Raw genomic sequence first — 13494 nt, 5'->3', positions numbered from 1 at the left:
ACATTATGAGAAACAATTCCTTCCTCTATCTGGAATTTGAAAATGAAAATGGATTATTTAGGTAAGTGCATCTTATAACTGAAAAAAATTATTTTCATTATTTGGTTATCTACACCTTGCCTAGGTGAAAAAGAAACATTCCTCGATCAACATATGGTGCAATTGGTGGCGGACTTGGCCCAGTGGTTAGGGCATCCGTCTACCACATGGGAGGTCTGTGGTTCAAACCCCGGGCCTCCTTGACCCGTGTGGAGCTGGCCCATGCGCAGTGCTGATGCACACAGGGAGTGCCCTGCCACGCAGGGGTGTTCCCCGCATAGGAGAGCCCAACGCGCAAGGAGTGCACCCTGTAAGGAGAGCCGCCCAGAGCAAAAGAAAGTGCAGCCTGCCTAAGAATGGTGCTGCCCACATGGAGAGCTGACACAGCAAGATGACGCAACAAAGAGAAATACAGATTCCGGTGCCGCTGACAACAACAGAAGCGGACAAAGAAGACGCAGCAAATAGACACGGAGAGCAGACAACTGGGGTGGGGGGGGAGGGGAGAGAAATAAATAAATAAATAAATAAATCTTTTTAAAAAAAATCATGTGGCAGCAGACTTGACCCAGTGGTTAGGGCATCCATCTACCACACGGGAGGTCCGCGGTTCAAACCCTGGGCCTCCTTGTCCTGTGTGGAGCTGGCCTACGTGCAGTGCTGATGCGCGCAAGGAGTGCCGTGCCACGCAGGGGTGTTTGTTCCTCGTGTAGGGGAGCCCCACACTCAAGGAGTGCACCCCATAAGGAGAGCCACCCAGTGCGAAAGAAAGTGCAGCCTGCCCAAGAAAGGCGCCACAGACACAGAGAGCTGACACAACAAGATGATGCAACAAAAAGAAACACGGATTCCTGTGCCGCTGACAACAACAGAAGCGGACAAAGAAGATGTAGCAAATAGACACAGAGAACAGACAACTGGGGCGGGGGGAGGGGGGAGAAATAAATAAATAAATCATTAAAAAAAATCATGGTGCTATAGGAAAAGCTTTTCTTTTGTGAACTCCGTCTTGCTTAATTTGTTATAATTTCCACAATAATGTGGTATGTTTTTACAGAAATAAAATCACATTGTCCTATGATATCCTTTAAACCTTGTTACTCTGGATGAAAAATGAGTACATGGTTTTAAGGATTCAACATTTATTTGAAGGAAAACCTTAGGTGTGAATAATTATGTTTATATGTGCTTATGCCGGGTTATAGTCTTCAAAGAGTCCCTGTGTAGTTTTGAAATTTTTAATTTAAAATATACACTTTAGATATGATAACACCATGAGAAAATGACATTCTAATGCAAATTGAATTTTCTCTCGACGGGTGATACGGAGTTTTACCTCTGAAGGCGGTAGGGCCTGACTTACCCGCTTATCTAAGGCAACCATATTGTTTGTCACAGAATTTATTAGTAATTGAGTTGCCCTAAGCATAAATAAAAGTTACCTTAGGGGCTGCTTAAGAAATGTTTCAAGCTTATCTATACATTAAGTTTGTAAACTTTTGAAGTGCACAGACCCTATAAAGATATGGATGGAATGGAGGATGGATTAGACTATAGTAATTCTGAAAATATTATTTTTGAAATATGGTATTTCCTAGTCTTTGTGGAGAGAAGCTATTTGCTACCTTGTTTGACTTACTAAGCTGTAGTAAAGAAAGTCTCCCTTCATTGGGAAAGCAAGAAAACAAGAGGATCGATTTTGTTATAGCAGGTTACTTAGCCACAAGAGAAGAAAATAGTGGTTAGAAGTCAGCACCCCGACTTTGCTTGCAAAATGCAAAGTTCTCTTAGTGCCTCAAGATACACATGGTAAGAAGCATAATCTCCATTTCTAAAGAGAGCCAAGGAAATAGCTTGGTTACGAGACTCGAGTAACTTTGAATCTCGCCCTGGTCTTATCACATTGTACTATCTATTGCTTTAGCGTCATGGTTTGCTGTAGGGCAAGCCATGCAGGATGGGTAAGTCTGAACAAGCAAGTGTGAGGCCTGCTTTTCTGTTTTCTGATTGTGAGACCTGACTGGGTCTCAGTTTTCTCACCTACGCTCCTTCCTTCAGTCACCGTCAAGATCAAATCAGAGAGATGACAGAAAAACTTTTGAAACTTGTGGCACGAAAATTATGACAGACTTTTGCATGTACTGAAAATATGATTGACTCTTTTTAATGAAAAACTGCACTTATTTTCTAGAGAAAGCCCTCAGGGTGATGGGACAGGGAGTTGGCACCTTTCATTGTCTTTGAGCTATTTTATAATTTTCTAACTCCAGTAAATTGTAGATAACTGTTAGCAACCCATATGATTTTTGTTTTTAGATATGCAAATGAATTCTGTCCTGTGATTGAATCATTGATTTCCGACCCACTGCAGAAAAAGCCAGTTTAACCTCTACTTGCAAATTTATTTTATGACCTGTGTACCTGCCTACTCATTGAATTCTATTTTGGAACAGTTGTAACATCTTGTTGGTTTCCTAATTAAGTAATGAGATAATTAATATCATTGACGTGTTCATTTTATATTTGTATGTCATTTTTCTACTTTTTAAAATGAAACAATTATTCTTTAACACCTAAAGAGTAGTATATGAATTTAATCTTGTTATGATCTCATTTTCTTGAAAATCTGTGCAATTTCAAATGACCATATGTCATGTCATTTGCTATTAAATATCATGATCATGTTTCTCAATATTTTCAAGTGAGAAACTGAGGAATAGTTCAATATTGCTCAGTGGTCACGTGGAGATTCTGCCACATATTAGCTGTTTCACCATGGGCAGCTTGTTTCATTTCTTTGGCCTCTGCAGACCTGGCCATAGGATGTCATAGAAGGGTGTGAGGATTAAATGAAATAATCCATGCTAAGTGTTTGGTATGCAGAGGTCCTCAAATGTTGTCCCTGATCCAGCAGCATCTGCATCACTTGGGGACTTGTAAGAAATGCAAATCTCAAGCCCCATCCTATTTTTGAATCAGAAATCCTAGGGGACCCAGCAATCTGTGCGTTTAAAAGGGCTCCAGATGACTGTGATGCATACTCAAGTTTTAAAATCACTGGTTTAGGGAAGCAGATGTGGCTCAAGTGATAAGGCCTCTGCCTACCATATGGGAGGACCCTGTTCCATCCCTGGGGCCCCTAGTGAAAAAGAAGAGAAAGCGTGCCTGTGTGGCGAGCCAGTGCCCGCATGGCGAGCCAAGTGCATGAACGGTGAGCCAAGTGGCCACGTGATGAGCTGAGTGTCCACGCGAATGCCTGTGCAGTGAGCCAAGTGCCCACATGGCAAGTTGAGTACCCACGTGGGTGCCCGCATGGTGAGCCAGTGCCCATGTGGCGAGCCAGTGCCCATGCAGTGAGCTGAGTGCCTGCACCAGTGCCAGCGTGGTGAGCCAGTGCCCATGTGGCGAGCCAGTGCCCATGCAGTGAGCTGAGTGCCTGCACCAGTGCCGGCGTGGTGAGGCAGTGCCCATGTGGCGAGCCAGTGCCCATGCAGTGAGCTGAGTGCCTGCACCAGTGCTGGCATGGTGAGCCAGTGCCCATGTGGCGAGCCAGTGCCCATGCAGTGAGCTGAGTGCCTGCACCAGTGCCGGCATGGTGAGCCAAGTGCCCACACAAATGAATCATACAGCAAGATGAAAACGCAACAAAAGACAGACAAAGGGGAGAGTCAAGGTGAAGCGCAACAGAGATCAGGAACGGAACTGAGGTGGCGCAATTAACAGGGAACCCCTCTCCACTCCAGAGGTCCCCAGAATTGAATCAGTGAATCCTAGAGGAGAAAGATGAGAAGACCAAAAGATACATAGATACAGAAGTTCACACAGCGAATGGACACAGACAACAAAAACAGCAGGGTAGGGGTGGGAAAAAAATGTTTAGAGAACTCACTTTTTAAAATTATTTTAAAAAACCGAAACAATTATTTTTTTGTAAAAAAATCACTGTTTTAGCACAATGTCTACCTGAGATAATCTAACCATGCAGAAAATATCAGCTATTATTAAAATATACAAATTAAATCTATATCTAGTACAGACTTTCCAGTTGCTTTCAAAAAATTTACTTCTATCTCGGAATATATTAAACCAGTTTAACAAAAGAAATAATTTAAAAACACTTAAAAAATATAAATAACTACCAAAGGAATAATGAGGCAAGTATGCAGTTAATTCATAACTCTCTTCTCCCCCCACAGGGTTTCATCAGGCTTAATCAGAACAAACAGCAGAATCTTAGTTTTGGGCTTTTTTTTTGGTTTGTTTTGGTCAGAAATAATTTTAAAATAGGCATTCCATGGCATTTGGTAAAAGATGGTAGTATCAAAGAGTCTTCCTCCCCAGATTCCTAATGAAATGAAAGCACAATAGTAATATCCAGGAGCAACAGAATAAGGAAGAGTTTATAACTTCTTGTCATAAACCTTTAAAAAAAGAGCATCCAGGGAAAGAAACAGAAGATTCCTAATCCTTCCCCACCTCCCAAAAGAAGAGCTATGGAGAGAAGGATGGATGGACAAATTCAGAAAATGCTCATCTACTCGCCCAGCCGGAGCAAGAGTCTCCTCATCTCTGGTCACCATTGCATGGAGGAGGATGCTCTTATGGCCTCCTGACTATCCAAGGTCAACTATCCACGGATGAGACCTCACCTGGGAAAACAGTAAGGTCTATAGCCCTGAGCATGACAGGAATACACCTGTGGGATCAAAGGAGCACGGGGTCCCTGGTCATGCCACACAGGTTTCTGTATGCCAGTGGTTTTATAAAATTATACAAATCCTCTCCTTTTCACTAGTCTGCAGTGACCTTGACCTCACCATGCCACCGTAATGAAGATCAGTGGGAAAAGCGTGGACTTGAACACTCAGATGTTGCAGGGGCTGACGAAGAAAACCAGGCGTTGATCACACTGTGGGAGTTAAAGCCGCGCAAGAGTTTCTTATGGACTTTCACTTCTCTGGGAACTTTTGGACTCTCATTTCTCTATGCATTTTTTCTAATGGGAGGGGTTCACACTGTTCAAATTAGGGACAATGTTATGCCAACATGTGACTTTTCTTGGGCACGAGAAGCTAAGAGAAACCTACGGAGAGTTTGCAAGTAGACCAGGGGTGAGCTTTGAGCTTAACGCCTTATGTGCCCTCCAAGGAACCTGAATTGCAGCACTGTCCCAGCCTATTTCAGAAGCTTCCCGGGCAACATATGAAAGTCCTTTCCCCCTGGTCTCACAGGGGTCAATATCAGGGGAGAGCCCATATGAAGGGACGATGGGATTCCCCTCTCACCAGCGGCCTGGGTTGACTTTGTATTTTCTGGTAAAAGCAAGGGTTGAGGGCAACCTAAGACTGGGCAGGGCGAGGCTCCAGGGGCCAGTTTCTCCACACCCTAGGAAAGCTTTCCTCTTCAAGCCTCCTACCCCACCGTCTTCACGGTCCTCTCCAAGAGCAGGGAGCTGCCAAGTGATTAGATTCTGTAACACCGACTGAGTCACGTTCGCTGGTGGGTGGGCTTGTCATGCTCAAACAGATTACCCTGGCCAGAGAGGCTCCTCTCCTCGATCCTTTCCCTCGGGTGGGCCGAGGCAGGGAACACTGGCTGTGATAGGCTGGACCATCCTGTTCTCCTTCTTTGCTTCCTCTCGCCTGCATGCTGCAGCATGTGCCAAGAACCTTTGACTCAGTAGCCAGTAGGCATTAAGACAAAGACCAGAGACAACCAAGAATTCTTCTTTGGACCTCATGTCTAAATTTTGGGCTCTAGCCTAACTTCACCAGAGAGCCCAACATTATGGTCACCAGCTAATAAAATAGTGTCTTAATTTTAAATTGATATTCTTTCTTGTATGAATATCTTCCTTGGGCATCTCATAAAGAACCTTTATCATCATCAGGATAGGATTCAGGAACTTTGAGAAACTTGGCTGTTAGGTTGGCCACCTCTCCTGGTTTGCCTGGGACTAACCAGTTTCCTGGGACACAGGACTTTCAGTGCTAAAACCAGAAAAATTCCCAACGAACTGGGATAAGTTAATCACACTTGCTGCAATGCAATCTTAAGGCTATTAAACTTTGCATGTAATTCTAACTCCTGCTGGCTGTGTGACCTGGGGTACATTACCATCACCCTCTGGGCCTCAAGTTGCTCATCTGTAGAAGGATTTTAATAAATATTAAATAAGATAGATGAAATTAAATTCCCTAGCATATTTCCTGCTCCATAACAAATGCTCAATAAATATTTGTTTCTCCTTCATTTTCTTAGTTTTATTGCTATATCAGAAAATATAATGATATTCTGAGAAAAAACTCAAAATAGGAATTTAATTACTTTTCTGAGAAAGAATCAGAGAAGATTCCTTAGGTCCCTTTCCTCTCCACCTTCCACCTCAAGGTTAAGCAGTAAGAGGACTGCACAATGGACTAGTGGACATTGAGAACAGATGGTTCCTCACATTCAAATGATTTAGGGGCCAGGAAGGGAACATCAGGGAGTGCTCTAGGATGAAAGGGGCTTGCGGCTGTGAATGGAACAGGCAACCACCCAGCCCTAAAGGATTGTGCCCTTGTGGGAAGGAGGGCCCAGTGGTCAGATCTTATGAGTGTTTCCCAAGAGAAATCATGTGTATGATTTTTTTAAAAATGTGAAATATACTGATTCGAATAGGTTGATATCAAATTCAGAAAAATGAGATAGAAGCTCATCAAAACATTCGACGGTCCTTTAATTCTCTCCCTGAGGTGTTTCACTGGGTGAGAGAAGGAAATTGGATGTCATAATAAAAAACCAAAGGAAGTCTGTTCCACCTGGATGGAATCATGGTGACAAAGGGACACCAGAGAAATTCAATGATGACACTTAAAGAACGACAGGAAGTTGCCAGATTTTGAATTCGGGTTATGTTGTAAATCTAACAATTCAAGACTAAACCTGTGGAGATGCAAAAGTATAAAGGTAAAACCTGCTAGCAAAGCTCACAGAATGTTTGCAAGCATTAGCTGACAGGATTCAAAGCAGTTTGAATATTAGTCATCACACATATGCCTGCCAAAAAGGGTAGTGTGTAAGGAGAACATCTGCAGCACACATAAATACCCCCAGCTGAGTTGAACCCAGAGAGGAAATCGCCTTTGAAAGTTGCAAAAGGCAAAGAAGCTGAAACAGCTTCTTTGGTAGCAAAGCGTTTGTTAGACTTTCTCTATGAACAAAGCTGTTTTTGAGGAGCCAGTTGTTTTCAAAGAATATTTACATGTTTGAGCCCTAGTTATTGGTGACAAAATCTCTGAAGGACTTATTTGGACCCATCCTATTCAATAAATACTGATGATGTATTATAAACCGAAAACTAATTCTGTCAAGTTTGGAGATACTTGATGATTAATATACCTAAATTGTAAGTGTGATATCGTGAAATGAGAAAACTCACTAAACCTCAGAACGTATCTAATTTCATTATAGGATCAATTGTTAACGGCAGCCAAGTCATAACATTGGCTTAGAAGGCAGCACAGCCTTTGATCATAGTATTGCATTTGAGCTTTTTGAGAAAGCATGAAAATATAAAATCAAAGAGGACTGGCCTGCCAAATAGAAGGCAATCTAAAGAGCCATCATGGTGACAATCAGAGCCCAGTGATTCTGGAGGCTGCGGTTTCTGATGGCAGAACCGCTCCTCAATGAGCAACATTGTTTTGCCACTGGACAGAAGAGGTTTGTGATCTGCCACAGGTGTCTGTTTCCTGGATGCCTGGCAAGAAGCACCACAAAGAGAAATCCATATATGCAGCATTGCTGAGGATGGCTTTATGGTTTTTTTCTTTCAAAGATATGTGTTAAGTTTCTTTCCTTTTGACTCAATAGAACCAAACAACACAGCTGTAGAAATGGGGACAGGATTTGCTTTTTGTCTTTCACTTTCAATTTTTTTTTCCTTGTTAAAAAGAAAAACAAACGATTCAGAGTTTGAATGATGCTCTTGTGACTACCAATTACATAAAGGGAGAGTCACACATCAATTTTTTCCCTTGCTTTCAACTTAAAAACAAAACAAAACAAACAAAAACCCAAATCCCCATGAAATCATTTTGCCTCAAACCAGACCTATCAATCCCCATCACGTTTGCAGGCTCTGGTTGGAAAGGAAAGATCTCTCACGTGAGGTGAGGCTATGATTCAGGAATTGACTTTTTTGAATTTAGAAAACAGTGCTGATGTAAAGTGATCTTTTTTATTATTTTCTAAAATTCATTGGTTAAGTAGTTTTAAGAAGACTTGCTCGAAACAATAAGATCATGATTCAAGAGCTCAGAATCGTCGCTTGCAAATTTTGTGCAATATGAAAGATATTTTCCTGGGATGAATCATTTAAAGGCTCTGAGAGTCTATGATGACACCATACTCTGGAGTTTGAAAAGAGACGGGGCTGCTTTAAGAGAGAAACAGGAAGTTGTAACTAGAAGCCATCTGAATACTAAGCCTGGACGAATGCTTTAGAGTAGCAACTTAAAAGGCAGTGTTTCTTCTGAAATTCTCAAGCAATCAGAGTGTCTTAGGCATACCTTGACAAAATAGCCCTTGTCCGGGATTTTATCTAAGGCATCTCAAGAAGACAGGAGAATGGAGAGACAGGGAAGGTTTTTGTCCGGGAAGGATGAGTATCAGTTTCAACATCAGGGAGCGGTGGAGCTGCTTGTCTTTAATTTTCTGCTCATCCTTACCATTTTGACAATCTGGTTATTTAAAAATCATCGATTTCGCTTCTTGCATGAAACTGGAGGAGCGATGGTGTATGGTGAGTGCATAAATTGTGGGGTTGATGTGAAACTTGTTGCTTGGCGTAATTAGAGACTTGTGCTCAGATGGCAAAGTACCAGAACTGGAGAAAATGTGCCGATTGAAATGTCATTACTTGATGAAAGGGGCTGCAGCATAATGAATGCTCATCTCTTTTCAAAGAAGCCACCGAAATTTACCTTGTCACAAGAGTAAATGTCACAGTCATATTCTCAGGCAGCACAGTAATGCCAGTCTGTTGACAGATGCAGGTCCATTGTCATGTAGGGGGAGTCAACTAGTGAGTTGTTTGTTTTTATAATGCTATTGGGCAGTGATGGTTCTGTAGTCGCACGAAGTAGCCTTCTTTCACAGGAAAGACTGATGATCCTTATAAAGTTCTAGAAATAATATCAACTCATTTCAAGAAGAAAGCTCTTACAGAAATGTACCCCACCCCTCCTGTGGGAATAATTGTGTCAAAATCCATTTTAATTACATAAGTAATGCTTTACTTTTTTATATTATACGCAGGAGTTACTTTATGCAGTACTTTTCATTTCTTAGCCTGGTTTCAGACTTGTAAATGTATTATTATTATGAAAATCACTAGTATTATTTGCTATATATCTCATTTTTGGAGAGTCCAAAGTTTGTAATGGCATTTGTTTAAGGTCGTAAGTCCCCAAAGTATTGTTCTTTCTATGCAATTTACCGTATCATTCCCTTTCAGAAAGTTTAATGAAGTATAACAGAGATTACCCAGTCTATTTTCTCATCTTTTAAAGTCAAATGTATTACCCAAGCGGTTCTGAAATTGATGTTATTGATGAAATAGCTCATTTCACCACTCTTATCTCAGCCGGATAATGGATAGGAACTTTCGAACATAATGGAAACAGGCGAGGCATTGTTATAATTCACAGCAAAGAACATACTTTTGTATTTGGGGTACCCTCATTGTGCAAGTCCTAAAGCTCTTTTATAACCCCGAGGTTCAGGGGGCGGGAGTGATGCCCACATTTATGTTAACCATGTGCTGCCCTAATGTTGAGAGCGGTGCTCAGGAGTTGAGAAATCCTATGCTGGATCCCACTGTGAGATCCTTGAACTATAAGATGGAAGTTTCAGGCAAAGCAGTGGCATTTCATTTTTATTTTTATTTATTTATTTAATAAAGGGTATTTATTTAGGTAGAAGCTTACAGTTACCAGTCTATAAAGCCTAAGTTACTTCCCTCACTAAAGACTTTTGCCACTTGTTTTTTTTTGTTTGTTTTTTGTAGCAAATTTTCATTTTTAATTGTCTTTTTTTTTCAAGATACATAGATCACAAAAAATGTTACATTAAAAATTTCTTTTCATGAGTTTGATGAGTTCTTTTAGATTGACGGTCCTAATGGACTCAGTAAAGCTGTCATTTAAGGGGGGAAAAATCACAACGGGTTGAGAAGTAGTCAAACAGAAAGGAAGTGGTGCTTTCAGAGGTAGTGTCCAAGGCTTTCTCCCTTCTGCATCAATGAACCAGGCTCTTTTTCTTCATTTTGCTAATAAATAATCATCAAGCATACAGGATGTAATCGGAGAGGCCAAAAACGATGTAATTCTTGGCATTAAAGTGCTACCTATGATTTAGCAAAACAACGCAGATTGAAAGGATTACGAATTTTTATTGGAAGGCATGATTTCTTCCTAGCCCTAAAATGGATTGAAGTATGAATCATTTACCAATTTCAGCTTACCAGTGATGTGGACAGTCTTTTAAAAATTGATTAAATTTTGATGGCCGTACTTCGTATCGATAAAACAGAAACACAGCTTTTACTTTTATACTTGGAAAATTCCAGATTACCTTTAAGCCTCAAAAACTCCATGAAATATATTTGAATTGCGGTAGAAATCATAAAATATTAGTGCATTGTTTCCTGTTGAGGTAGTGTTTCTCTATATTTCTATTCCTAAGGCAGTTCAGGCTTAAGGTTTTTGGAGTAGAGTTAAGTTGGGCTACCTAATTTCTGTCTTTGCATGAAGTTTTTAACGTTAAAGTTATTGAAAGCAAGTCCTGAAACAAAGTACAATGTAAAAGATTTATAAACATTATGAAGAATTGCATATAAAAGTATTGCATTACTTTGAGCACCCTTGAGTTATCTATGATGAAAAAGACTTCTATTTTAGCATTGTTTAATTTTTTGTTGGCATAGAAACATAATTATTGGAATTTAAGGGGAAACTTGGAGGTTATCTATTCCAGCCCCCTTGCAGAGGAAGTAACTGAATCCCAGGGGCATGAAGTAACTCCCCATACTGACTAGCTCCTGGCAGGGCCCACGTGCTTTCACAAATCCTGATGTTTCATAAGATTCACAGTCATCTTAAAGGAGCTCTCGCTGATATTCTCTGAAAATGGTCCATATGGATGTCATTAGGAACTACTCATATTTCTTCTTCAGAGATCTAAATGTTTTCTCTGAAATATTTACTAGGGATTTTCTATCAGTTTACTAGGGACTTTCTCTAAGTGTAATAAAATAGCCTGAAACTACAACAAGGGAACATTCTAATAAACACTTTTTAATGATAAGGGGAAAAAAAGTCAAGCAAATTAATTAAGTCCAGTTTCTCTGAAACTGGAATTCATAGAAGGAGTCTTAGAAATTGTAAGTTCAATACTCTCATTTTACAGATGAGGGAAAGAAGACTTAGAGAGGTAAAGGCCGTGCAATTCGTCAGCTGCTGTGCAGAGATTAGAAGATATTTAAAAACAAGCAAATTTTTTCAGTGATTTCTGGAGAGAGGATGTGTCTGTGAGATCCAGATGCAACCTCCTGTCGTGTATGCTTTTAGGATCAGTGGGTTCTCCTTCCCAAAAAGTGCAAAAGAGTGAAACTTCAGGATAAAACTAGATAATCCCTTTATCATTCAGACGAGCTTGCTGGAGCTCTGACAGGTGCATGTTATAATCAGGGGGAAGGGAAGAAACAAAAATGTTTTTAAAACTTTTTAAGGAGATGAACATTTTAGACTAACTTATAGTTCTGTCATCTCTATCCTACGGCACATATGTATTTGTAAGGAAATGCCTTCTAAGATTTAGCCACCCTGCCCCTAATGCTTATCAGTGACTTTGGCTAACTGTTCTCCTACTGGACTGAGTGCTGCTTTAGCTTTCAGTCGATATTTGTGGAAAGTTTCATTTGCCTCTGTTATCAAGAACCACCAATTATTTTTCTCAAGCATCAAATTTCTTGTAATAGGCAGTCTACCACCTGCCATTCTGCTGATGTTCTGTTGACATGTATCAAATGTGCTCTGGAAGACGCGTAGATGCTGATACATTTTCTCAGTATACCTGGGGATCCCAAAATTCTAGAAATCGGGGCAGAAGGAATGATCGGTTTTAGTAAAATGAGGAAAAAAGTGATGAAATGGAACATTCACTTGCTCTTTTATAGTTAACTGTTGTTAACTTAAAAATATCTTACGAAGGTTTGTGGCAGCTGAGAAAAATCATGTGTGGCGTTCTGCTTGACTCTGTGCTGTTTGGAGATAAATCTGATACTACAATACCAATAATCCATTTATGAAAAGTAGTTTTTCTTTTGTTATTAAGGATCATAGGAGGCTTTTAAAAATTAGTAGCAGCATTATAACAGTATTTTTGCTTCACCAGGAACAGTGATGTGAAATTGTCTCTCATGACATCCTATAGCTTTCATTATTTCAGAATTGGAGGATTTGAATCTATAATTGGTTTAGAATTTAAGCCATGGTGATAGCCATTTAAACTGGACTAAAAGCTTAAATGACTATTAATGGTCAAAATATTGATTGACAGCAGCTGGTGCACTTAGCTCTGCTCACTTAGGGCCCTGTATCCCTTGCAGGTTGTTCATAAAAGAAAAATTGCTCCTTGCTCTCTGCTAGCATTAAGAATTCCATTACATATCACAGGGGGCTCCCGCATTTTAAAGGCCATTCATAACGCCATGCATTTGAGGGTTTGGCATCTGAGCTTAGGGAAGAAGCAATTTAAACCTCTTAGAATTCTCCCTTGATTTCATGGCCTTACAATATCAGGGACAGTCTCTGAATGCACGTGGAAATTTTGCTCATTGTTTAGGAGGCAGACAGGAAATCTTAAATCTCAAAGTTTTAGATTTTGAGTTCGCTAAACTACATCACATTAAAGCATCTTCTGATACTCTAAGAGTATACTTAGCTGTTTAATGGGACCAATTTAGCATACTTCAGCCACGTTTTTTATCAAGGTTTAAAGAAAATATAGTTACATAGTGAATCACTAAGTTTTTAAAAGGTATCTTTCCTGAAACATCGTCTAAAACACTAACTTCATCCCAGTACTTGCTTGAGATTGCTTAGGCTAAAAGGGGTGGTGTAGGATAAGGTGTGTTTCCAGCCTCCCCATTCTGTTTCGAATCTCTGTTGACTCCTTAACTGTCTGGCCCAAGGAAGATGCTTACTCCCGCTTCACCCCCTTCCGCCTTTCTGGAAGGTTCTTCTCAGGCTTGTTATTTATTGAAACATGGCATGTTTTATGGAGAAATCCCTGAATGCGCTCTTGGGATTTGAATTTTAATCCTACGTTTTTTTCGGTAACGAGATGCATTATTTTGCGTAAGTGAGCTAACCTCTGGTCTCAGTTTTATCATCCATAAAGTGAGGA

The 13494-nt window shown here is 40.4% G+C and overlaps 1 protein-coding gene across 2 annotated transcripts in view; it reads left to right on the top strand.

Moving 5' to 3' along the window:
• Positions 1-8203: 8203 nt before the first annotated feature.
• The window catches only part of SLC9A9 (solute carrier family 9 member A9), a 615414-nt gene continuing 610123 nt past the window's right edge, over positions 8204-13494 (top strand). For both annotated transcript variants that reach the window (XM_058295117.2, XM_058295118.2), the window contains exon 1: positions 8204-8827. In XM_058295117.2, coding sequence (XP_058151100.1) covers positions 8653-8827 — 175 coding nt within the window. In that variant the 5' untranslated portion in view covers positions 8204-8652. The remainder of the gene's footprint in view (positions 8828-13494) is intronic.

Source organism: Dasypus novemcinctus, chromosome 4 (genome assembly GCF_030445035.2).
Source record: "Dasypus novemcinctus isolate mDasNov1 chromosome 4, mDasNov1.1.hap2, whole genome shotgun sequence".
Classification (NCBI taxonomy): Eukaryota; Metazoa; Chordata; class Mammalia; order Cingulata; family Dasypodidae; genus Dasypus; species Dasypus novemcinctus.
Note: the sequence above shows the minus strand (reverse complement) of the source record. Positions and strands in the feature narration are given on the sequence as shown.